This window comes from Tursiops truncatus, chromosome 10, assembly GCF_011762595.2.
Source record: "Tursiops truncatus isolate mTurTru1 chromosome 10, mTurTru1.mat.Y, whole genome shotgun sequence".
Classification (NCBI taxonomy): domain Eukaryota; kingdom Metazoa; phylum Chordata; class Mammalia; order Artiodactyla; family Delphinidae; genus Tursiops; species Tursiops truncatus.
In genome coordinates, this window is record NC_047043.1 from 26,876,684 (window position 1) to 26,903,573 (window position 26,890).

The window sequence follows — 26,890 nt, forward strand, 5'->3', positions numbered from 1 at the left end:
GGTACGCGGGCCTCTCAGTGTTGTGGCCTCTCTCGTTGCAGAGCACAGGCTCCGGACGCGCAGGCTCAGCGGCCATGGCTCACGGGCCCAGCCGCTCCGCGGCATGTGGGATCTTCCCGGACCGGGGCACGAACCCGTGTCCCCTGCATCGGCAGGTGGACTCTCAACCACTGCGCCACCAGGGAAGTCCTAGACTGAAAATTTTTGAGGTAGCAAGGAGTGACCTCCTTAAAAAGGGGATGTTTTTATAGAATGCAACTAGGGCTCAACACTTAACCCATAGTAATGATCAGACTTGAAGATTCTTTGTACCTGACCATTGGTTGATGAGATTCATCCATTTAACAGGCAGGGGTAAATACATGTTAGTGATCCCCACTCTTTCCATAGTAAAAACTACATTTAAATAAATATAGAATTATATTTTAAATATATAATATAAATGTATAACAATCCTCAACAGAATAGAAATGTAGTTTTCATATCTTTTGATTTGAAAAGTACATAGGGCATATTTTTTTTTCTCAGTGCAAAGTTTGAAGTTCATAGCAATTTTTAGTATTCTGCAATAAAGCCATTATGTATCAGGGACAAAGTTTGGGGACATCTGTCGAATAACTATATGCAAACATAAAATATTCTCTATTATCTAGATGTCCTCACTGGGGAAAAGAGTGCCCCAAGTAAGAAAGTTGACATCTATCTTAATTTGATAGTACCTTCCAAATTAAAGTAAAATAAAATATAATAAATAGAAGACAGAGCTAAAATTAGAAATGTCTTCCTTTAATATTTCAGAAGATTCTTTGACATTTTTCAGTACCTTGAGATCAGCAGGAACCTAAATTATCTTACATAGAAAATGAAATGGTATAGCTGAAAGACGTTAAATTTAGGAAATTGGACAGACATGTTTGGCCAAGCTCTGCCTTCTACCTGCTGTGCAACCTTGAGCAAGTTGCTTAAACTCTCTGAGCCTCAAGTTTATTATCTGTCTATAGAGTTCTACTTGGCAAAGTTAGCTTTACTGTCTTTGTTAAGCATCATTTCACAGGTCCTCTAGCTCTTCTTATGCAACGCCGATCATATGAGGGGTGTTGAATTAACTTTTCTAAGGTGCACAGGATCTCCTAGGAAGATTTTGACTAATATTCCTCTAATTGTCCCTGGGATGTAGAGTTAAGGAGATTTATTGCTATAAACTAATGTGTCCATGAGAATTACCAAGAACAAGAAATGATGAGGAGATTCCTGAGGTAAAATTACATTGAAACAAAGGGGAAGTAAGGCCATATTTAAAACAGACCTTTTTTGGTTTTGGCTGCTTTGGGTCTTTGTTGCGGCGCGGGCTTTCTCTAGTTGTGGTGAGCAGGAGTTACTCTTCATTGTGGTGTGCGGGCTTCTCATTGCGGTGGCTTCTCTTGTTGTGGAGCACGGGCTCTAGGCGCGGGCTTCAGTAGTTGCGGCACGTGGGCTCAGTAGTTGTGGCTCGCGGGCTCTAGAGAGCAGGCTCAGTAGTTGTGATGCACGAGCTTAGTTGCTCTGCGGCATGTGGGCTCTTCCCAGACCAGGGCTCAAACCCATGCCCTCCTGCATTGGCAGGCGGATTCTTAACCACTGTGCCACCAGGGAAGTCCCCAAAACAGACATTTTTAACCAGGGTTCCATGGATAGAGTTCAGGTGGTCCATATACTTGAGTAGGAAAAAAAGTGCATTTAATTGAAATTCAGTATTTCCATTAGTAGTTTTATGACTTTGTCACCAATAGAAATCCCAAATAATTTTCTCTCATATTATTCTTGTTCCAAATATCTTAAAATAACGAGTAAAAATTGTTTATACTCATACTCCTACTTTGAAGTTATACTAGTTATTAGAAATGCCACTAGATCTTGTTATTTTCTATATTATGAAGACGCATCTACATCAGACTTTTGGATTTTATTATATTTTGATCAATGAATTTCAATGCAACTGGTTAACTTGATCATTCTATGCATGTTATTTTGTACATTTAAGAAATATTTCGAGAAGGAATTCGGAGGCTTCAACAAACTGCCAAAGTGTCCATAGCACAGAAATGTTAAGAACCCTTGGCTTAAGACAAGGGCCTACACCTCAGACAGCTGCTTTGGGTGTGCTGGAGCTCACTCTGGTCCTGTAACCCAGCTCGGTGGTAATATTCTGGGAAATAATTCCACAGCCATGTAGGATGATGAGGAAACACAGGGCCCCCCAGCTAGAGCCCTGAGAGGTGGAAAGAGCCTTTTTGGGGACAGGAAAAACCTTTTCTTCACTAGATACATATGGGATCGTAGTTCCCCGACCAAGGATGAAACTTGGAATTCAGGCCCCCTGCAGTGGAAGCTCAGAGTCCTAACCACTGGACCGCCAGGGAATTCCCTGTTACTTGGTTTTCTACAACCTTGTGTAGAGTTTATCAGCATTAGTACTTTGCCTTTATGATCTGTTGGAATTATCACGAGCACCCTTTGGGCCACTGCAAAACCGAAACCACAGTGGAGGACGTACATGTGTGTCCCTGAAGTTAGCCATCTGAATCCACTCCTGTGGTGCCGTCTTTCACTCAGCACGATAATCTCTAGGTCCTTCCGTGTCACTGCAAATGGCATTATTTTGTTCTTTTTTATGGCTGAGTAATATTCCATTGCATATATGCAGCATTCTTAATACTGAATGCAAGACCCTTTATAATCCAGCCAAGCTACCATTACAGCTTTATCACCAGATACCCCACACCTGGTCCCTCCCCATTTCTCCCAGCTTTACTTAACGAATTGCTATTCCTCAAATATGCCGTGTGCTTCCAAGCCTTATGCTAGTCCCTCTTTCTGTTTTACTGGTAAAGCCTATTTATTTTTTTAATGCCTCCATCCATAGCATTTCATGTGCTAGTAGTGTTCTTGGGCCAAGACAAAATGAATTGCTGCCTTATTTATGTTCCCCAATACTTTTACGAACACTTACATTACTTATCTGTTTTTATACGATCACTTGCTTACATTCCTGTCTTCCCAACTAGATTAACTTCCTCAAGGAAGTTAATAGACCCCTTCTATACTTTGCTTACTTTTGTGTCTCCTAGAGGGCCCAGCTCAGTGCCTGTCATACAATTAGCACCAAGTTTCTGCTGAATTAAAGTTACATTAGAGACTAGACACTAGAAATAATGCCACTTGCAGCAACATGGACGGACCTAGAGATTGTCATACTGAGCGAAGTAAGTCAGACAGAGAAATACAGGTATCATATGATATCACTTATATGTGGAATCTAAAAAATGGTACAAATGAACCTATTTACAAAACTGAAATAGAGTCACAGATGTAGAAAACAAACTTACGGTTACCAAGGGGAAAAGTTGGGGGAGGGATAAATTGGGAGATTGGGATTGACATATACACACTACTATATATAAAATAGATAACTAATAAGAACATACTGTATAGCACAGGGAACTCTACTCAGTACTCTGTGATGACCTACACAGGACTAGAATCTTAAAAAGAGTGGATATATGTATAACTGATTCACTTTGTTGTACAGCACAACATTGCAAATCAACTATATTCCAATAAAATTTTTTTTAATTAATTAAAAAATTTTTTAATTTAAAAATGTAATAAAAAGAGGAAAAAGAGTTTAGACACTTGTGTGCAATAGATCATTTCCATCAGCTGGCTTCTTTCAATCTATATTGTATTTTCTTCAAACCAGCATTTACAACAGTTTGATTACAGAGCATAATTCACTCCAGTGGATGGGGCGTTTTCACTAGTCTTGCCCATTTTTTTTCTTGCAATGTCACTGGAGTGCCTTGAGCACGCAGCCTAATTCTACACACAGAGCAGCACTTCTGTCCTTATCAACCTCCCACAGACCGCGAAGCCCTCAGTGTGCCTCTGTCCTTTGCCACAAACATGAGGTTCACGTTCCCTCTCATGGCCATTGGCCTGGAAGTTGCCATGATTGTTTTATTTGGATTATTTGTTCAGTATGAAACGGATCAGAACGTTTCCCAGCAGCCCAAGAGCACCAAGTCACCTACCGTGGATGTGGACAGATACCTTGACCTGTATCCTCGTGAGTAAGCAATCTGCTTCTTATTGTACATTTTTGGGTTCTCAGAATGTGGACCCATTTTGGGTTCTCAGAATGTGAGGTCTGTGAATACCGTAACCCCTAGCACTCTACATGGGAGCTCTTTACAGAATTATGTGATAGTTCTGAGTGCTAAGGTTATTATAAGTTTATGCTGGGGCATCTGGTCTCTGTAGTTAATGTGTTTGGATAGAATCTGTGTTTATTAAAATATCAGAACAAGAAGCTGAAAATGTAAATAATTGATCAATGTTTTGTGTTTCCTACATGCTGCTAAATGACCTTATTTTTCCCTTCATCACTAGTTCTGCAAGGTATAAAAATATCCCCCCCCCAAAAAAAAGACTCAAAGTTAACTTTGGAGGAGAAAGAGTAGAAACAAAATGGAATATTGAGAAGGAATTCATGTAAGGGCCTTAAGGTATAAGAAGGGGTATTAAGGATGATATAGGATGTAAATGATGTACTCAAGGCTTTATAATATTCTGAAAGGAAGACCGTTTGTTCCTCTGAGATGAGAAGAAACGTGTGAACACCTGAGATATTTTAAAAGCAGGACCCTTCCCTGGGAATGGCAACTGGAGGAAAGAACGGATATAGTTTCAAGTTTGGACAGGCAGGCTATAAAATACTTAGTATAAAAATAATAACTACCATTTACTGACTGCTTACTATGAGCCAGGCATATTCATCACCTTGTTAACCAGGGAGGGAGGTTGTGATATAATCTTGTTATACAGACTGTTTATTCAGTGAGGCACAAATAATTTTAGTATTTATTATTTATTAAGTGTTAAATTTTATTAATTTATTCAATTATTTTTGTAGCGATATTTATTATAGTTCTATAGCATATGTATGTCTAAGCTTTTTAAAGAAAATATGACATTTGTTCTCTCATTCCTACACATTTTTGAGGGAGTTTATATAATGCGGAGTAGTCTCATGTAGAAACTGTGACCTAGAGTTGCCAAGCGACTCAGCCAAAATGCACATTCGCAAGTTAAGGGCAGAGTTAGGACCATAAGTCAGAGACTCAGGGTCCAAATCTAGTTCTCTTTACACTACATAGATATCCAAACGGGTTCTTGATTAAAGAATTTTATAATTTGCAAGTTCAAGAACACCAAAACAGAAAAGAATTCTGTTCAACTCTGTATGCTTTTGTACATTTTGTTTCTTCCTCCAGTAAACATTTTTACTATGCACCAAGCATGTGCTACCGCAAACTTACTCAAAGATGAAACAAGTAAGATGTCTTTATTGTAAGACTCCACTGTTCGGTACAAATGTAAACGAAGAGCTGCAGTATGGCATAGAAACAAAATGCCAAAAACATAATCTAAGATTAGTGTTATTCAAATAAAGTTATCTTAAGAGATCAAAAGCTTTGTAATTTGCATAATTCAAGCTGAATTCTCTCAGTTTCAGTGTCAACACTCATCGGTAAAACTTCAATTCAGAATTTGAGATAAAAGCCAAGTTGGAGAGAAGAGTTACTAAACATGGTCATTTTTTTCAATTGCCTAGCAATCATATAACCTTTATACTCTGCTTGCAAGGAACATAGAAATTCATTCATTTTATGATGCATTAAGAAAATATCTATTTAGCTCCCAATTCTCGTCAAGCAATCTTCGAGGTCCTAGGCTCCAGGCAGTAAATAAAGCAAAGCAAACAAAACAAGCAAAGTCCACGCCCTCGCTATTACCGAAAGTGGAGTCTGGCTGCTCGCCGCTCAAAAGCCAATAAAGAAGCAAGTTTGGTGGAAAGGAAAGTTTGCTTTATTATAGATGCTGCAGCTGAGGAGGAGGGCAGACTCCTGTCCAAAGGCCGACTCCCCCCCGCCCCCCGACAATCAGGGCGCAAGAGCTTTTACAGACGGAGGGAGGGGGCTACATGCAGAAAGAGCACAGTCAGCTCTGACAGTCCTCTTGATATTGGTCATCAGTGGTCTGATCAGTGTCATATTGATTGTTTTAAGTACTGTTAGTCTTTAGTTCCAGGGTTGGTTTGTTCCCATTTCGTTGAGGCCAATTCTCAGAATTGTGACAGCTTATGTCATGGCTACAGTCTGTTCATCATGTAGTTAACTTCTTCCACCTGGCCGGGGTTTCAGTGTCTATAAGGCAGCTCACAGCATGTGGCTCAGGATATTATCTATAGCCCATGAGGAGGAACTAAAGGTCCTTGACTTTGGTTAATGACTAAACTATTATTATTTAGTCTTTTTGGACTGCTATTCTTTGCTTCTGCATTTTCTCACTTCTATTAAACTTATTCTTTGGCTACAGTTTTTCCACAGACAAAAGGCAGGTGGAGAACATGGATTGGGGGAGGACTGTAGGGTCCTGCTCTATTTCATTATAAAGTTTACATTCCAATGGGGAAACCCAGACCATATATATATATATATATACACACACACACACACACACACACACACAAACACATATATATATATATATGAATAGATATATATTCAATATGTATATATATATTCATATTCACATATGTACTGTGCTGGGAGGGGAAAAGCATTTACACATATGTACATATGTGTATATATATACATATACATATGCATATCTGTGTATAATACAAGCAAATATATACATGTATATATTTGCTTGTATGTTATACATACACACAGCACACAGCCATACACTAACACACACACACTCACATGGTAATAAAATGCCACAGCAATAAACAAAGCAATATTTAAAAAATAGATGTACCTGGGCCAGGGGGATATCCTTTCAGCCTTTCTCAACCAGGGTTATGTGAATGAATTAAGTCTTACTAGCCCAAGGCATCCACTGCATACAATTAATTAACTTCTCTTCTGTGCTTCTACAGTGGTACCAATCCTGTACCATCTTTGAGAGAACTAGAAAATAGTTACTTAAATCATTATCTTGTTCCATGGTTTAAATGAGAAATCTGATTGAGAAAGGCAGTTAATGTAGAGTCTGGATAGGTCTTTTTGATACGAAGTGACATTAAACAGAACTAAAAGAGGCAAGAGAATAAGCTATATGGAAACGGAACAAGGACATTTTATATGGAAGAAACAGCAAGCGCAAAGGCCCTGGGGTATTTAGTATATGCAGTGAGCAAGCAGGGAAAACAAACTCAGAAGTGTGAGAGTTCGGGTGCTACAGAGCCTTGTAGACCGTTGTAAGCAAACTGTTTTTATTCTGAGTCAATAAACAATTGGAGGACTTTGACAGGAGGAGTATGATATGATTTAAGTTTTAAAGACATTCTTCTGGATGTTACGTAGAAAAGAGTTTGTAGGGGATCAAGGGAACAACTAGGAAGTCATATTACGAGAACCATCTAGTAATCCTGAAGAGATATGAAAGTAGGCTGGACCAGAGTCATAATGGAGGAAGTTCCGAGAAATGGTCAAATTCTGGCTATAACTTGAAAGTATCGCTAAAAGGATTTTCTGTTATATCAGCTGTATCAAACATGAAAACAAGAAAGGGATCAAAAAATGATATCTAGGGCAGGATTCTTTTTCACTTCTTTAAGGAAACATCAAATCACAGTTGCCAGTAATAATAATGATTAACAATCAACAGCCAACACAGACACACAGACACACACAAACCACAACATCTTCCTCACTATAAGGGCAGTGAAGCCAGGACATAGGCAGGGGGCAGGATAAGGGAAGAAGAATTTAAGCAATAGAGGCCCCTGGGGGCCCAGAAGAAGGGCATTACACAGAACACAAGGTGAAATTTTACATGGAAGGCAGTCTTCACTCATTCAAAATGCTCCCCATAACTCAAGTCTATACACAATTAAAAGTTCTCTCTTCTGTAAGGTGGCTCCCAAGATCTAAAATTCTGGTTAGTACTAATCTTCCAGTTCAGCTCTGTTATCACTGGTTAAAATATTTGGTAGAACAGCCCTAGAAACCACACAATTATACTAATTATACCTATATATTTTTTCCTACATTTCAAACAATTGATGTACATCAAACTTATGCAACAGCATAAGTCACTGGAGAGAAGATTATTAACTATTCACTCACTAAGAAGCAAAGTTCAAGTCAGGTCAACAAACATTTGGGGGCACCTACCCAGCACCATGGACGGTGCCAAGTTCAGGGGTTCAAGCACGGAAGAGGCGCATTTCCTGCCTAAGAAGCTCACAGGGACTTTCACCAGTTCTCAGTTGCAGTGTGGTGAAAGCTATGAATTTTTCACAAATAAATAAAGTAGGACCTTAATTTACATTTAAAATAAATTCAATAGGATATAATTTTATTCATCTCTCTCCTCTCTTGCATTCCTCACTATGCAATGCAGAGAAAGGGGTGATATCACACAATCCTGGCATCTGCTCCCATCCCAGGGCACAACTACGGAAGTGGGCAACACACCTGAATATCACATTGCATGTCATGACGGACCCCAGAGAAACTCACCTGAGGAACTAGATACACTCCACGGTTTTTGGCCTTCATGGCACCCAGCAAAGTGTTGGCCAGTTTGTTGAGGCAAATAATTTGATAAAGGAATGACGTTTGGCTGTGACTGTCAACTAATCCTTGCTAACACATAGCAAGACTAGAGAAAAGTTTAAGGAGAAGGCTCCTTGAAGGCTGTTAACATGTTACTAGAGATTCTACAAACACAAGGTCTTTAATGCCTACAGGACATTAAAACCACATCAATGAACTTTATGTCCTCTGTTAAACATTAGAATCCATTAGTCTATCTTTTTTTTTTTTTTTTTTTTGCGGTACGCGGGCCTCTCACTGCTGTGGCCTCTCCTGTTGCAGAGCACAGGCTGCAGACGCGCAGGCTCAGCGGCCATGGCTCACGGGCCCAGCCGCTGCGCGGCATGTGGGATCCTCCCGGACCGGGGCACAAACCCGTGTCCCCTGCATCGGCAGGCGGACTCTCAACCACTGTGCCACCAGGGAAGCCCCCATTAGTCTATCTTGAACTTTGAGTGGATCCCATGTGTGATCTTGTTACACTGATCATTTGAAAAATACTGATTCACAGTTACGCAGATACTCCAAATGTTGACATAGTTCATTATATAATATCAAAAAAGGATACTTGTTAATATCACCAACAATCTCACCAGAAACCCCAAGAAGTTTCAGAAAGCTGGCAAGCTTGTAGTGGCAGACATAAATATTCTGAAATTCTAATTTTTAATTTACTTCTAATTTTTAAATTTACTTCTTATTTAACCAAGTATAGTTGATTCACAATGTTGTGTTAGTTTCTGGTGGAATTCTAAGGTTTTTTTTAAAACTCAAAATGTATTACTGGCATACTGTGAGTTCTTTTCATTGAAATCATAACATCACTTCGTTCATTTTTCAGAAAAAGTTAATACCCATTTGAAAAACCATAGTTTATATCAATCTTTTTTCCAAAAAAAAAAAAAAATGGAGTTCTGTGGAAAAGTTGCTCACTCAGTTCATAACTCAAACAATAACAAACGTGCTTTTTCTTTTCTGAGACAACCATCATGTTTCAGTAGTGCTTTACGTGTAAAGACATGTATGAGAGGGTTAATAGTTACAATTAATAGTTTTTACTGATTCATCAAGGAATTTGTAAGTAAAACTGGCTTTTTTTACTGCAAGTGTGTGGTCAGGAAGAATACCAGACTACTAATTCAGTTTGGTACCACTGCTTTCATTCATGCTAAAGTACAAGTAGTTTTCTATACCATTGTTTTTCATCATCTGCGGAAATATCAACACAGTGAAAAAGTCAAATAACATCCTGAATTAGAATTATCATAAAAATAATTTTAACCTCAGATTCCCTGAAAGTGTTTCCAAGATGCCCAAGATGTCTGCAGATCACACTTGAAGAATTACTGAAGATATAGGTAAACTGGCAACGGATGTACACAGCACTAGAAATTATTTTATGAATTTCAATACCAGCAACAGATTAGTATGATGATTTATTTTTAAAATCTCAATTTAAGAATATGCTCCTATATTTATTCAGATATCATTCAGTTCATGTATTTATTTATTTATTTATTTATTTTGGCTGCGCCGCACGGCTTGCAGGATCTTAGTTCCCTGACCAGGGATTGAACCCAGGCCAGGGCAGTGAAAGCACCGAGTTCTAACCACTGGACCACCAGGGAATTCCTCATTCAGTTCATTTATTACAAAAGATTCAGCAAATCTAGATATACGTGACAGGCAAAAGGTTACAAAAAGTGCAGGGTAAATGATTCCTAGGAAATTGTTTGCTGCTATCCTAAGTGATACAATGCTTGAATTAACATGCTGTGTTTTATAATCTAACAATAAGATACCAGCCTCCTGTATGCTGCCTTTGAGTTGACTCATTTCGTTTACTTAAAAGGACTGGAAGCAATGAGCACAAATAGAACCCATATCTTGCCTTCTAACTACCATTTTCCACTCAGAGGCTCATTCCAGGTCAGGGCAAAGCAAGCTCAATGTAAGCCAAGTGTATAAAGACTAATGGGGGCGTGCCAAGAGAACACAAGATCCTACTTGAAAGAGCACCAGCTAGCCAAATTGGGGATAAATAGAGCATTAAAAATAATAATGGTATGACGGTAATAGATTATAACACGCTGAAACAAAGAAAAATTGATGATAAATGGGCACAGACAAGCACATAAACAAATGAAATAAAACCAGAGGGATGTGCACAATGTTACAGCTGTGCCCGGCAACACTGTGCAGAGCATCTGGTGCTTGAGGGTCATCTAGACGTATGCCAGGTAAAGAAGTGTTGGGTATAGGGGAATTCCCTGGCGGTCCAGTTGTTAGGACTTGGCACTCTCACTGCCAGGGCCCCGGGTTCAATCCCTGGTCAGGGAAGTAAGATCCCACAAGCCATGTGGCGTGGCCAAAAGAAGAAAAAGTGTTGGAGGTGGGATGGGGCAGACATTCTAGGCAGCACGCGTATACAGGAAATAGAGGAGAAAGAAGGTTCTGTTTCATTTTTCTGTTGGTTGGTGGTGGGAGAGGGAGAGTTGGAATCATCAGTTGCATTTCAAAGACATTGAGTTATCGGGGCTTAAAAGATACCCTAGTCCAAGATAAATGTGAAGTAAAATATAGAACAAAAATACCAGACGTTGCCAAGTTTACTTTAGAGGCTAACGTTGCCTGCTAATTGACAGAGACAGACAAATACTATAAGATATCACTTACACGTGGAATCTAAAAAATAATACAAATGAATCTATATACAAAACAGATACAGACTCACAGACATAGAAGACAAACTTATGGTTACCAAAGGGGAAAGGGAACAGGGATGGAGAAATTAGGAGTATGGGATTAACAGATATAAACTACTATACATAAAGTAAATAAGCAACAAGGATTTACTATATAGCACAGGGAGTGTTACCCAGTATCTTGTAATAGCCTATAATGGAACATAATCTGAAAAAAATTTTTTAAAAAAGGCAAATCACTATGCCTTATACCTGAAACTAACACAGTATTGTAAATCAACTATACTTCAATTTTTTAAAATTGCCTGCTACTGAGAATATCTGATTTAGACAAGTCTTGGCAGTCTTTAAAACCCATCAGAAGACTTCACAAAAGTTCCAATCACTAAAGAAATCCCTTTTTCCTTCTATGAAGAGGATACTTAATTCCTTTAATGGCAGAGTCTTGCACCATAAAACTAAACTCATGACCCTCTCCTTTGTCCCCACCCGCAAAAAAAAATTCCTAGTGCAGGATGAAAGACAATACATAATCCTGTTTATAAACCTTTTTATCCATACCTTTCATACAGAATCATTATTTGTCAAGAGCCTTCTCAACTTTGTAAGCTCTCTTAGATGAGGTTCTTAAAGCCCCCTTGTGGCGAAAAGCAGTAACAAGAATTAGATTTGGGGGAGGGGTGGGAAACAGTGGAGCACTGTTAATACAAGAAATTCCTCCCTCTATATAATGTCTGGTTTTCCAACAAAGGAAGAGGGGAATAGAATCTGAATAATTATTACTCCCAGTGTGAGACATTACAAAATTAGTTAAAACAATTTTTTAATTAGTTGGTTACTGCACACTTTAAAATCAGCTGATGACAGGAGGAACGAGAGTACTCTCGGAAAAAAGAAAAGAATGTTTAGAAAAACAACTTGGCGTAATGAAAAAAAAAGAAAACAACACAGTGAAGACAGTAAGACTGGGTTCTTATTTTTATTTTAGTTTTGTGATTATAAACAACTCACCTAACTTCTCTGGATCTTAGAGTCCTGACCTAAAAACAAAATAAAATAAATGAAACAACTTATAGAGCTAGGAGAGACTTTGGGCTTCATCTAATCCAAACTGTTCTTTAAAGAGGAGAAAACTGAGTTGCAGAAAGGTCTAGGAAAATCATAAACAGTAAGTCACGCATACTCTCTGAGCTCCACTCCAACTTAGTCTATGATCTAAATCAAATGTTTACATAAAAAATTTAAATGGTGGTAAAACAATCTGTAAAAATAGATGAATGCATGTGGTCACCTATATTTCCAAAATCAAATAGGTTGATGTTAGTTGACAGTTGCCCATCGGCAGGTCAGGTAAAATCCCAATTCTGAAGTTCTCTGGGAAGATATGAGATGAGGGTGGGCATCCAGAATGCGGGTATAAGTCAGATTATTGCCAATAGGCATTATCGCACTAGGAAAAAAAATAAGACTGCAGCATTCTCCTCTCTGAGACCTCCCTCAAAGCTGCTAAGGAGAGAGAATCTTCAGAAATCTTTTTCCGTTTTCACCCTCCTCAGACTGACTGTCTTGGGAGGTTGCACCAACAAATAAAATGACCAAAAGGCTCACTGCGTGGATGGAGTCGAAACAATGATGACACCGTGTGTACCTGAATCAGCAAGTTTGGTCTGGTTTTCTCATTCTCTTTATTACATTTGCAGCACTCATATACAAGTGAGACTAGCTTCTAGACCACCAAAGGAACCTCGTAATTCAGTCTATGATGCCAACTTCTGTCTGTCCTGGTATTTGTCATAGAGTAAGATGGTAGGGTAAGTCCCCACGGCTCCAACCAGCCCTTTTCAAATACTGGGAATCTTTGGAAAGACAGCATCATCATCCACTTCCGGGTTTGTGATCACTGCCACAGATTAGTTGATCGGATTTAATCTGAAAAGTTTGAAAAAAATGTAGTATGCAAGCTGTGTTGGGGAGAGAGTCAGGACAGTTCTACAGAGACGAGGGGAGCCCAAAGGGAAGGTGTCACAGACTCTAAGAGCGACATTAGCCTGAAAGAACGTTATTGGGGAGTGTCTTATGATCAACACCTGCAGCAGAAGTGTTTGCGCAGAGAGAGAAGCCTCAGCTGACCCCACTAGAAACTCTGAGACTGGGATTGTCTAGCTTCAGGTGGCCCTCTCCCGAGGCAAGGGGATGCACATGTGAACCAGTCACTGGGCTCAGGCTTCCCGAGGGAAGGCCTGTGACCTGTATAAAAGAGTGTTTCCCAGAGGGAAGGGAGAGCTGTCACCTGGCAGCACTCCCTACAGCCCCAGGAAATGTGAAATATAGCTTTTGCAGTATTGCAGATGAGAACACTGAAGCTCCCAGAGAATAAGTGACTTGCCCGAGGTCTCACAGTCACGTGATACAATTGGGGGATATCAGCCTACATCTCCAGAACCAAGTCAAGTATCTGTTGCTCAAGAGGATACAGCCTTCCTTCCGTTGGCTTAGAAAGTGTTAACAAAGACATTATCCCATATGACTTGAATAATGATCTAGTAAGATTTCCAGGGCTGGTCCTATTATACACATTTGATAGATAAAGACAGCAGCTCATTCATTTAGTCAATGTTGCCTCTTTTCCTATATGCACGCTTTTATGACAGATTCAAGGGAGCAAAGGATGAGTATGCCCTAATCCCTTCCATCGGGAAACTCACAATCTAGTGCAGGCAATGGACACCTCACCAAATAACTATTACAGTGTGATACGTGCTAAATAAATGGTAATGCAATGTGACAAATGCTGAAGCTGAGGTTTGGGAAAGACAAGAGGAAATATTAACTTTCCCTGGAAATACTGGGGAAGTCTGCAAGAGCGGGTGATACTTGCACTATGTTCTGCAAAGTTTTCCTCAGGTGGAAAGTAATGGAAAACTCTTCAGGGAGAGGATGAAAGACACACTGGTATGATAGTGCATAGTCTTCCAAGAAAAGGCTCAGACACTGAATAATTTGCCCAAGGTCTCCTGGCTGGTAAGTAACCAAGCTGGCACTTGAACCCAGCCTTTGGCAGCCCAGTTAACATTCCCTTTGTAGTGTTTTCTGAAAAGGATGTAGCACTTAGTAAATGGAATATGCTATGATGTAACACTTTCTCAGTGGTCCCCTTATGCAGATTTTTTTCCCTCTGCTCTTTTGCAGTCTTCCAAGATGTGCATGTTATGATATTCGCTGGGTTTGGCTTCCTCATGACCTTTTTGCGAAAATATGGCTTCAGCAGTATGGGCATCAACCTACTCATTGCTGCTCTGGGCCTCCAGTGGGGCACTATTGTACAGGGGATCCTGCAGAGCCATGGAGAGAAATTCCACATTGAAATCAAAAAGTGAGCACCCCTTATTTTCCAACCATTGTGTTTTCAGAGCAATTGTTTCTCTGCTTAGTCTCTTGACAGTCAGCCTCTGAACTAGCTTGCAAATTGTTTCCTTTCCATGATAGAAGATCGTTGAGATCCAAGGACCTAAATCAATGCCTTGCTCAACTGAACTGGACCATACATTCATGTCTATATCCACTATGATTTGACCTTAAGGGTATGAGAAATCTCCTTCCATAAAATTATTATTCCTTCCTTATTAAGGTAATAATAATAATTATTATTCCTTTACCTTATTAAGGTAAAACCCTAAATGAGGTAAAGAACAGGGAGGTTAAAGGAAATGTGAGAGCAACTAAAGATTGTATGGTAATTGGAGGCGGGGGTGGGCAAGAACGTGGGAGAGGATAAAAGTAGGCCTGGGAGAAGCACCTGATGGGGACAGGTGGGGAGAGGGCCCTTGAACTCTAGACAGGGTGATGCTATAGTTCATTACAACTCATATATGTAGGGTGTGCATTATTCTTCAATATCTTCTTTCTTCTTCCCTCAGCATGATAAATGCAGACTTCAGTACAGCCGCAGTTCTGATTTCTTTTGGAGCTGTCCTGGGAAAAACAAGTCCAATCCAAATGCTGACCATGACAATTTTAGAAATTGCTGTCTTTGCTGTCAATGAACATCTGGTTGTCGAGGTATTTGGGGTAAGTGTTCTATCGATACTTACCTAGCTTTGAACATCACAACACATGTATTGGATGCCCACTATATTCAGGGACAAACCTTGGTGACAGTGATACCATAGCAAATAGTACTCATAGTCATCATTTGAGTGCCTACTGTAAACCAGGAGTTTTATAAACATTATTTAATTGCAGTATCACCACAACAGTGTAAAGTATGTATTATGATGTTACTATTTATACACAATAAAACTGATGATCACAGATGCTAAATGACTTACTTGCCTGAATCTGGATTCAAATCCAGAATTTTCTAGCTCTACAACTCTTTTTATTAAAATACATTTTCTATCAATGATCAATTCCTATTTATATTTCAACTACTCATTGAATAGCTCTTTCAAAGCCTTTCATTAAAGCTTAGATGAAATTTCTTCTCCTCCGTGAAAATCTCATTGATTCTCCCAAGGAAAATAAATAGAATATTTCTGGGCACTCTCCAGTATTTTATTTATGCCTCTATTGAACATGTAATTCAATAGCAAATACTTTTGGTAACTTTCTAGGTGTCATGTGTTGGTGATTCAGTGACAAACAAATAGTTAAGGTCTCTGTCTTCATAGGGTTTACAATCTAGTGGGGGAGACAGACACCCAACAAATGATCATACATTCAACCATCTACCTATAGAATCATGCACACATACACAAAAATATTACTGTAAATTGCAACACATGCTTTGAAAAAATAAATAGAGTGGCTCTGAAGGAGTATACCTAAAAGATCTAATTTAGACTGTGGAATCAAGGAAGAATTATGTAAGGAAGTGACAGCTAAACTGGACCTGAAAGGTACATAGGAGTTTATCAAGCATGAAAATTTAAATAAATTAATAAATTTGTATCATTTTCCTACTTTAATAAGTACAGAGCAATGCCTTGGGTTTGGCACACTGAACTTTCCATCTAGAGACAAGAAATGTAGAAAACTGGATCAAATCCATTGTGTCCTAAAGAGGGACCTAAAATGCGCTTCTTCAAATGAATCTTGGACCTCAGCTCGTTTTCTTTTTCTTTGGTTTTTTTTTTCTTTTTTTTTTTTTGTGGCGGCACTGAGCAGCATGTGGGATCTTAGTTCCCAGACCAGGGATCGAACCCGTGCCCCCTGCAGTGGAAGCACAGAGCCTTAACCACTGGACCGCCAGGGAAGTCCCTCAGCTGGTTTTCATATCATCATTGCAGGGTGAAGCTTCTTGAAACTTCAAGTCTTTGAGTTACAATGAAGTGAGCTTTTACTGCAATGTCAAGCGAATGCAAAAATCATGTTTGTTTTGTATCAAGTGCAATGCATAATATTTCACTGAGAATATCTCTAACCTTGAAAAGTAACCTAAAATGTATTGAGTGCCCACTAAGGACCTAACAGTTGAAAAACATGGTCCCAGCTCAATCTTACCACAAACTGTATTAGCTGGGTAACATTTCCCCATTTTACAGAACTGGAGATTCAAAGAAGTAGAGTAATTTGACTAAAGTCACATCAGAGAAGTACCTGACCTAGGATTGAAAGTCAGTTCTGTGTGGCTCCAATGCTTGCACTTTTTTGTTTTTCCCGATCCTGTTTTATTCCCTTTCTCTGACACATTTTTTCTCTCTCTTCATCTTTTTTTCTTTAACCCATGAAGCAGTTCTTTCATTGACCTCCCTCCTGTAGTGAGTTTCACCTCTATTTACATGAATGTTTTGCCACCCTCAGGCCTCTGATATTGGAGCATCAATGACCATCCATGCCTTTGGGGCCTACTTTGGTTTGGCTGTAGCAGGCATCTTGTATCGATCAAGCCTGAAAGAAGGGCATCGCAATGAAGAGTCTGTGTACCACTCGGACTTGTTTGCAATGATTGGTGAGTTGGGATGAACTTGCCTGATTCTTGTCTATTTGGTCAGACGCAAGGGAATACCCCTATTTTCCCCTAACTCTTAGATAACAAAGCATAAAAGGAAAGACATCTTGTCCGTGCCCAAAGCAAACGGCTTCCCCTGGACTGCCTTCCATATTCAGAACGAATACCCCTTTTTGTGATTTACTACAGGGACTCTTTTTTTATGGGTATTTTGGCCCAGCTTTAATTCAGCCATCGCTGATGCTGGAAAGGACCAGTACCTGGCCATCGTAAACACATACTTCTCTCTTGCCGCCTGCGTGGTTACAGCCTATGCATGCTCCAGCCTTCTTGAGAGCCGAGGCAAGCTCCATATGGTAAGTGCCATGTTAACTCCCATGGAACTTTCGCTAAGCGACCCTGATGGCTGCTCTGATGACTAGTTCACTTCTGCATCACTGCTGAGCTGCCCGAACAAATCACAACACTGCAGACCTTGGAGAATAATCTGAAAACAACATTCCTTTATTCTTCAAATGTGTACTCTGGCAAATCTAGTAGGGAATATAATTATGCAAAAATGAAAGATCTGAAGCGTATTTCTTTAATGATAGAGCTAACTGTCCCCAAGTTCTTAGAAAATCTTTCTTAGAAACAGGAATTTCTACAAGAGTAAAAAAAGAGAGTGGGGGAATGCAAGTTGATTTTCTAACAGCAGATATTTCTCTCAAAGAAATAACAACTAAATGTAATGTGGGATCCTGAATAGGATTCTGGAAAAGAAAAGGGATATCAGTGGGGATACTGGTGAAATTCAAAAAGGTATTTAATAATATTACACCAATGCTAATTTCCTAGTTCTACAGTGATGTAAGATGTTAACATTGGGGAAAACTGGGTGTGGTATATATGGAAACCCTCTGCAATATTTTTGTAACTGCTACATGTCTAAAATTATTTCAAAATCAAACTTTTTTTATATCTCCCCCAAAATAGTCTTTTGAGTTTCTTGACTAAGAGCTTAAAGAAATATCAGTGAAGGAATAATCCTCAGATCAGCCACTCTTCCTTTCTGAGCTGAGGGAAAAAAGATATTGTACCAAAATATTACTTTCTTTTTTTTAATTTTTTTAAATTAATTTATTTATTTTGGCTGCGTTGGGTCTTCTTTGCTGCGTGCAGGCTTTCTCTAGTTGCCTCGAGCAGGGGCTACTCTTCATTGCAGTGCACGGACTTCTCATTGCAGTGGCTTCTCTTGTTGCAGAGCACGGGCTCGAGGCGTTTCACTAGTCGTAGCACACGGGCTCAGTAGTTGGGCTCACAGGCTCTAGAGCACAGGCTCAGTAGTTGTGGCGCACGGGCTTAGTTGCTCCACGGCATGTGGGATCTTCCCAGATCAGGGCTTGAACCTGTGTCCCCTGCATTGGCAGGTGGATTCTTAACCACTGCACCACCAGGGAAGTCCCACTAAAATATTTCTAAGCATAGCTAAGGACATGTATTTCAGTTCTCTACAAATTGTTTCATGAGAAAAAACTGAAAACAATAAAAAGAAGCAATCGTACATGTACAGCTCAGTGGTTCTCTTTCAAAAGCACTGATAACCTGTCTTCCTCTGGCAGAACAGTCAGAATATGATTTTTCTGAGGAATTCTAGTAAATGGAAACTGGTTACTCTTTCCTCCACCCTCAAATGTTCTCAGAAGAGTGACACTTGCAAAAGCTGTTGTCTTTGATGTGTAATGTGTACTTTTCAATGTCTCTAAATCCCCTCTTTGATTATTGGAATATCATGGACTCTGCAAAAGCACACAGTGGCCACAGGCTTCTTTCAGTTCACGGTAACCACAAATGCATTCCAAAGCTGCATAAAGAGGCAGAACACTGCCAGAATAACTGCTGTATATTTCCACCCTCCTACTACAACTTCTTTTGATTTCCTCACATCCCTCTCCACACTGGTCTTACTAATCTGATCTCTCATGCATGACCAAAGAACCCTACAACAAGGATACCAAGTGTCAACTGCTGGGAAGAAAGGCCTTCTGAAATTACAAAGAACCTTCTTCTTAAAAAGGAATCCTGGGACTTCCCTGGTGGCACAGTGGTTAAGACGCCATGATCCCAGTGCAGGGGGCCTGGTTTCGATCCCTGGTCAGAGAACTAGATCCCACATGCATGCCGCAACTAAGAGTTCACATGCCACAATTAAGGAGCCCTTGAGTCACAACTAAGGAGGCTGCCTGCCGCAACTAAGGCTGAGTGCAACCAAATAAATAAATAAAAATTTTAAAAATAAATAAAAAGTCCATTCCCCAATAATATTAAAAAAAAAAAAAAAGAACGAATCCATAACCCTCCCAACTGAAGAATGTGTGGTGTATGGAATCCACTGAACCCACGATTGCTACAGTCCTTCTGAACTCCTCCTCCTTCCTCTCACCTCACTCACATTTCTGTGCCCTACACAGGTTCACATTCAGAATGCAACCCTTGCTGGAGGAGTGGCTATAGGCACTACTGCAGACATGGCAAATACCCCATACTATGCTATGATCATTGGGAGCATTGCAGGAGTGGTCTGCGTGTTTGGGTTCAAGTTTCTGACTGTAAGTATTAACAAGACACTCTGAGTCAAACTTTGGATCTGCCCCATCTTCTTCTCACATCCCACCAGCAGAGAAAAGCTATGAAAAGTCCTTTCCTAAGCACCTCTCCTTGGGTCATTCAACATGTCAGTGTTCCAGTGGTTTCTACTCTTTCTTGCTTTCTTTTTTTTATATCAGTTACTTATAACAGTATGAACTGAAGGTACTTGTATTGCTTTCCTCAGGGCAGTTCCATTAAAGGTTTTGTTGTTGTTGATGTTTGTTTTGTATAATTAAGGACTCTGAGCCCTATTCATGGGATTTAGGATACCATCAGTAGTTAAGAATGAGTAGGAGTTAAAGTCACTCACCTTCAAATCTATCTACATAAGATTGAAATGAGCAGTTTTGCCACCAGTGTATTCAGATTCTTTGATGTAAGCAGGTGTCAGATAAAGATGGAGAACTGGCTTGCAGATAAAAATTTTCCTGCATGGTCATTGACTTCAGTCACACAGCTCTCTATACTTAACAAAATAATAAATCTTCCTCTTTTTACAATTTTAGCCATTTTTCACTACTAAACTGAGGATCCACGATACGTGTGGGGTCCATAACCTACATGCCTTACCTGGTTTGATAGGAGGCCTCGCCAGCATTGTGTTCATAGCCCTGGAGACAGCTGACACGTGAGTGAAAGAATGGGTTTTCCTGTTCCCCAAGGTCAAGTGCTGTTTTCTTACTCTTAGAGAAACCCAGTGATGAGAGAGCTTTTTCTTTAGCAGTCCAGACCACAGTTCGTAAGTACTGTTCTTATTGAAGCCAAAGAGACACAACCAAGATAAAAGAATTGTATTGGAAGATGTTTCTTAACTAGCATTATTAATGTTTATTTTTGTTTAATTAACGTGTTTATTTAAATTTCTCTATCATAGGCAACTGTCTCATTGCAGATAGGACAATTTGATCATCACATTCAGATTACAGTAGGCTTACTCTTTTACTTGGTCCTACCAAAATCAAGCATATGGGGCATATGTGATGAACTGGCAACCTTTGCATCCAATCCACACAAAGAAGAATGAGTTAACATAATGTGGAGAGCATTTGGATCTGGGGAATCAGAAAGACTGGCATATGGTTCCAACTTTGCTACCTAGTTAAGTGGCTTTTGACAAGTCACTCAGCATTTCTGGTTCTAAGTTTTCTCATCTGTAAAATGAGAGACTTGTACTATTTATTCTCTGAAATCCCTTCTAGGCTCTAACAGACTTAGATTCTTCCCCAAGTGGCCAGAGAAAGAACAGCCATCAGTCAAATTTAGGAGAATGGAAGTGATGCCATAAGCCATGAGTCGTAATTTTATGCAACAAGATTGGAACAATTTGAAATGAATGTCATCCATGCAAAACAGCTAGGAAAATTGTAGAGTTCAGATCACTCAGGGAGTAAGGAAGGAGGAATAAAAATGCGCAATTTTTGATTGAAAACATGAGGAAAAGGTGAATGTGTTTGATGATGTCTCAACAAGACCACTGGCTGGAGTTATATAATATGAAAAGAAAGTGTTTCTCTTCCATTTTAGCAGATTAAAATATTACCATGTTAAGACCAGTAATGATAAATATTTGAAAAACTTGCTTCATCATATTTTCTACTGAATAGAAAATTTGCTTCCTCTTCATGTGTATAGGTGACCCATTTCTTCTGTTGTTGTTTTTTGTGTTTTTTTTTTTACTACTTTTGTAAATTTGGAGGACAACCCCAGAAATATCACATCTTCTTTTAGTTCTTTCCAGGACCCAACAGAGTGTTGAGACCAAACACTGATGTATTTTAATGCAAATCAAGCGTGACAAAAGTTTGAGTTAAAGAGTTCAACTCCTAAGTATTATAGTGTGTAAACGTTCTGCACACACACTTAAGAGGTGTCTCAGGATTAGAAATAGAGGAATTCTTGAGCATCATGCCTGGATCAATTCCATAGATGTAATAAAACTAGTCTGTCTGGCTCTCAAAGGCTGGGTCTTGCTGGGTGGCCAGATTTGGGGTAGGTTTCATGGTTAAGAGTCCAATCCTTGGGTATACAGGTTTAGCAACTTCTTAATTTACTCAGGAGGCATTGAAGGGGGCAAGCCTTGGAAGGCCCATTCACATGTGTGGGTAAAATTCACACATATTTCACACAGCAGATAAAATACATTTGTACAAGAGCCAAATCTATTTACTCACATGTGTCTATTCAGAATATTAAAATGCAAATCGGGTTTCTTGGTAAGCATAGAACAAGGAGAAGTTAATATACTTAAGGGACATTTTTTCAAGTTATGGCAGCTTTACTCTAACAGTGCTGTTAATTTTGTCTAACTCTGTGTTTTCCAAGCCTATTTTATCATGGAATAACTTGCATCAAAAACATCTTTTAATACCTTGTAAAAGGTCTTGGCAGATTCTGGTAAAATTAACAGGCAGCTTACAATAGAAGAAAATCAGATGAGTTAAATACATATTAAATATTCAACCTTGCTAGTAATCAAAGGAATGCAAATTAAAACAAGTTATCCATTTTTCAGTTATCAAATTGATAAAGATTTAATAAATTATAATATTGAATGGTGGCTAAAGTGGAAAAATGGAGATATAAATTGTATAAGGTCGTATTTGGAAAAGCCCTTAAGAAGAATATAAACCTTTACTGATAATCCCATTTCTAGATAGGTTTTATTTTAGGGAAATTATTGGACAAGTCCATAAGCATATTCCTAAGAGGATATATTCTCACAGCATATTTAAAAATATGAAACATCAGAAGCAACCTAAATACCCAACCTATAGAACTATAATTACAGTATATTTGTACAGTGTAATACTCTAGTAATTAAAATTATGATCCAGATCTACATTTACTGACATGAAAAAACATTAAGATTTAATGGGAAAATCAGTATCATGACATGCTTGCATTTTTATAAAAATACTTGCTTATATTTTACATGTTTATACTGATAAGATTGGAGGGAAATTAAACTTTTTCCCTTCTTTTCTTAATTAGTGGTTTTGAAATTTTTACAATGATCATATATTACCCATATAATTTTTTCTTTAGTAGAAAAAAAGTAATAAACCCTTCAAATAAAGAGAAAAAAAGGAATCTGAGTTAAGTACATTCTTTTCCCTGAAGGATGAGGAAGAAACAACACATTCTCCTACTTCAATGGTTTGCTTTCCTGCAATAACTCAACTATTTGTTAATTGCCTGTTAAAGAGTGAGGCACTGTGCTAAGGGGATTCCCACACTCCTAGTTCATTTGACACCCTTATGCATTTCTATAGCTTTTTATCACATTCTTCTATTCCCCAAATTATAAGGAATTTTTCACTCATTAAATTTTAAGGTAACTACTTCTAAGATATAGATGCACTTTAATATTTTCAGTGAGTTGTCCCTACAATACATGGTAAAATTAGCTTTTCTGATTTTTAATTTCATCACAATTGTTTTTGGGGGGATGAAGTAAGGAGAGATGGCTGCTCACATTTGTTTTGTATATTGCTCCATCCTCAGTGCCTAGAAGGGAAGCTGGCACAAAGCAAGTACCCAATAAGTAGTTGTTGAATGAATCAGAACCTCGTACCGTATTTTTAGAAAATACTAAACCCTCTAAGGAAGATCTTTTTTTTTTTTTAAAAGTCTTTATTGGAGTATAATTCTTTTACATTGTTGTGTTAGTTTCTGCTATATAACAAAGTGAATCAGCTATATGTATACATATATCCCCATATTCCCTCCCTCTTGCATCTCCCTCCCACCCTCCCTATCCCACCCCTCTAGGTGGTCACAAAGCACCGAGCTGATCTCCCTGTGCTATGGGGCTGCTTCCCACTAGCTATCTATTTTACATTTGCTAGTGTATATATGTCCATGCCACTCTCTCACTTCATCCCAGCTCACCCTTCCCCCTCCCCGTGTCCTCAAGTCCATTCTCTACAGCCACTATGGAGAACAATATGGAGGTTCCTTAAAAAACTAAAAATAGAACTATCATATGACCCAGCAATCCCACTACTGGGCATATACCCTGAGAAAACCATAACAAAAAGAGTCATGTACTGCAATGCTCATTGCAGCACTACTTACAAGTGCCAGGACGTGGAAGCAACCTAAGTGTCCATTGACAGATGGATGGATAAAGAAGATGTGGCACATATGTACAATGGAATATTACTCAGCCATAAAAAGAAACGAAATTGAGTTATTCGTAGTGAGGTGGATGGACCTAGAGTCTGTCATACAGAGTGAAGTGAGTCAGAAAGAGAAAAACAAATACCGTGTGCTAACACATATATATGGAATCTGAGGAAGATCTTTTCATCATTCCTGAAGAAAAAGGTAGTTCCTGTTTAAGTGCTTATAAGAATTTGTGAACATTGATCAAGAGTTTCAAAGAAAATAAATATATGAGATAAAAGAAAAATTGTAACAAATGTTTGTTTGCTGGTATGTAATGATGCACTCTGGCCTGGAAGGGGCAGGCATGCATGCCCTCGGGAGATGAGCTTTGTTTGCTGGCTTGGAAAAACAATGGAATTGTTTTGGCCTCCTAGGTCTGCCATGGCCATGCAGGCAGCTGCGCTAGGTTCTTCCATCGGAACAGCACTTGTTGGAGGGCTAGTCACAGGTGAGCATAAAAAGTAAACATATGTTTATATCTCATGCTCTCAGCATAATAGATGATAATAAATATTGTTAAATTTCAAATTTTTCTAAACTTCTGACAGTAATCATGTAAGCTCAAGGGGATGACTTTACAACAGTATTTTAATTACTTTGCAAGTTGATTTTCCTCTTCAGCATCATAACATGACTTATTTTCTCCCCACTTTCACAGGTTTGATTCTAAAGATACCTATCTGGGGACAACCAGCTGACCAGGACTGCTACGATGATTCTGTTTATTGGGAGGTACTATACAGTGTTCTAAGGACGTACATGATGACTACACTAGGGAAAGTTTTGCTCACCTCATGTCTAGATGTCTGTGTGGCACCCCTATGATGAAATTGGTTGAACTCCCTATTTATAGAAAGAAATTGAGAAAATGTGCCCAGAAAGATAAAATCAGAAGCTATGATATTTTCCAAAGCAGAAACTAGATGAAGAAAAGACAGACTTTAGTTGGCAAGTGCCCTTTCACTCCTCCGAGGGCAATAAAAAAGCTCCTCATAAAACTATAAGAATCCTGGGCAGTGGTGTGAGATTTTACCCCACATATAAAAGTAGACGAACCAGGTGGAGCACACAAGGTTGAAGAATTTCAGTGAGTACACAAGAGGTTCTAGGACTAACAAAACATCAGCTTCTTTCCATCCTCCAGTTTCTACCTCTTTTTCATTGACATTTTCTCCCAAATTATTTCCTGCAAAGCTTAAGACTGACAGATATTTGGATGTGTTCCATGGGATTTTCAAAGAGAACAGGTTTGGGAAAGCGAATGTAGTCAGGGTGGGCGGGATAAATATTTTTGTTTTATTATTTTTTCCCAACTCAAACAATTTTTATTTCCAGTTTTTTCTAAGCTTGAATAATAATTACAGAAAATCTTTGTTTTGATACTAACCTCTGACAAGTCCAGTGAAAGAAACTATCAAAAGTGCCCTAATCTTTTCTTTTTTTTAAGGTCCCTAGGAGGACAGAACTGGACGTGTTCAGTCATTTCCATGAACATGGCAGCCACAACCAGTTAGAACCTGAAGCCTAAAAACCATTCCTGTGCCTCCGCCTCTTTTCCCATTGCCTAGACTTGAAATAAAATGGCAGCATCCAGTGAGAATATGGACCAGAATGGATAGATCCTGAGCCCCAAATGTCCAGTGTGAAAATGTTTTAACATAACCTGGTGCTGTCTCTTGGCATCAATGATCGTTTAGTTGAAGAAGTGTGACATACAACAGATGGTCAAATGGGTTCTATTCAGGACTCCCAGATTACTCTTGCCAGTGGGTAGGTACAGGGTGAACATTCCATGTATTTTCTTGTATCTTTTTTTTTTTCCACATAGAGGAAAATTTACAAAGAAACCAACATTTTCTAATCATGTCTTAATGTACGTACTATGTCTTCAATCCCAAAGATTATAAAACCGAAGCCAATGAAACAATAATTTATGTAAGAAATCTATATAAGAAATAAGAAAGAAACGTATGTATGTAAAGCAGTAATATGATAGTTTTTTGACTGAGCTCTCTTGATTCTAAAAATGGTCTAGTTAGTAATGTTATGTCTTTGTTTTGTCGGCTAAAAAAAAATGCACAACCTAAAAGTTGAGAATCGTGTTCTATTTGGTAGACTTTCTGAGGACATAAGCCCGGGAGACAGCCTCTCAGAGAGTTCTGAGGGACTGCTCGGAAGAGGTAAGGGAGGAACCAGGATATACAGGAGTTTTGCAACAAAGACCAAGTAGTCAGAACATCAAAAGATTACTGTTAATTAAAGACAACCAGACATCTCAAGGTAATGAATTTGGCACTTTTCTATGTACGGGAAGATGCAAGAGTCTGGGCTGCGCACCTCAGCTATCTGGGGCCAGTAGCCTGTGGGCATCCTGCTGTTTGCATCCTGAGCTCCTTCAGAGCTCACCCTCAAGAAAGGAGGTAGTGGCTAATGGCTGCAACATCCTTTGTTTACTGATATGGCAGGCGACATGTTTCATTCACAGTTTGAATATTCTTTTGCTTAACTTCCTTTGCATGTTTACTATTTGCAATAAGAGCTCAAATGCTATCTGACCAATGTCTGTTTTGTATAAAATTTCAGTGGATTAAATCTTATTATACAATAAAGCATTTGTCTTTTTTCTTTGGTGGTTAGAATTCATTTTAGTAACAAACACACACATTACACACACATACACACACATTCCTCATACTTAGTCCATACTCAGTTCAAATAAGTTGTTACTATGTATTCACTACCAAAAAAATCAAGTTAATGTCTCATAGGGTACGTTTTGAAGAACTCAG

The 26,890-nt window shown here is 38.9% G+C and overlaps 2 protein-coding genes across 4 annotated transcripts in view; one reads left to right on the top strand and one right to left on the bottom strand.

Moving 5' to 3' along the window:
* Positions 1 to 26,890, bottom strand: part of CENPQ (centromere protein Q) — a 94,155-nt gene that overhangs the window by 14,597 nt on the left and 52,668 nt on the right. Inside the window, exon 9 of one of the 3 annotated variants that reach the window (XM_033864117.2) lies at positions 12,322 to 12,393. The exons of 1 other annotated variant lie outside the window; for it this stretch is intronic. In XM_033864117.2, coding sequence (XP_033720008.1) covers positions 12,361 to 12,393 — 33 coding nt within the window. In that variant the 3' untranslated portion in view covers positions 12,322 to 12,360. Of the gene's footprint in view, positions 1 to 12,321; positions 12,394 to 13,213; positions 13,283 to 26,890 lie in introns of those variants that run through there. One more of the 3 variants, XM_073810633.1, reaches the window with a different exon arrangement.
* RHAG (Rh associated glycoprotein) lies at positions 3,943 to 26,720 on the top strand. The gene is made up of 10 exons (XM_019949826.2): positions 3,943 to 4,105; positions 14,543 to 14,726; positions 15,271 to 15,421; positions 17,156 to 17,303; positions 17,493 to 17,659; positions 19,754 to 19,891; positions 20,438 to 20,559; positions 24,476 to 24,549; positions 24,760 to 24,833; positions 25,549 to 26,720. The coding sequence occupies exons 1-10, from the start codon at positions 3,943 to 3,945 to the stop codon at positions 25,627 to 25,629; spliced, it is 1,302 nt and encodes a 433-aa protein (XP_019805385.1). The 3' UTR covers positions 25,630 to 26,720.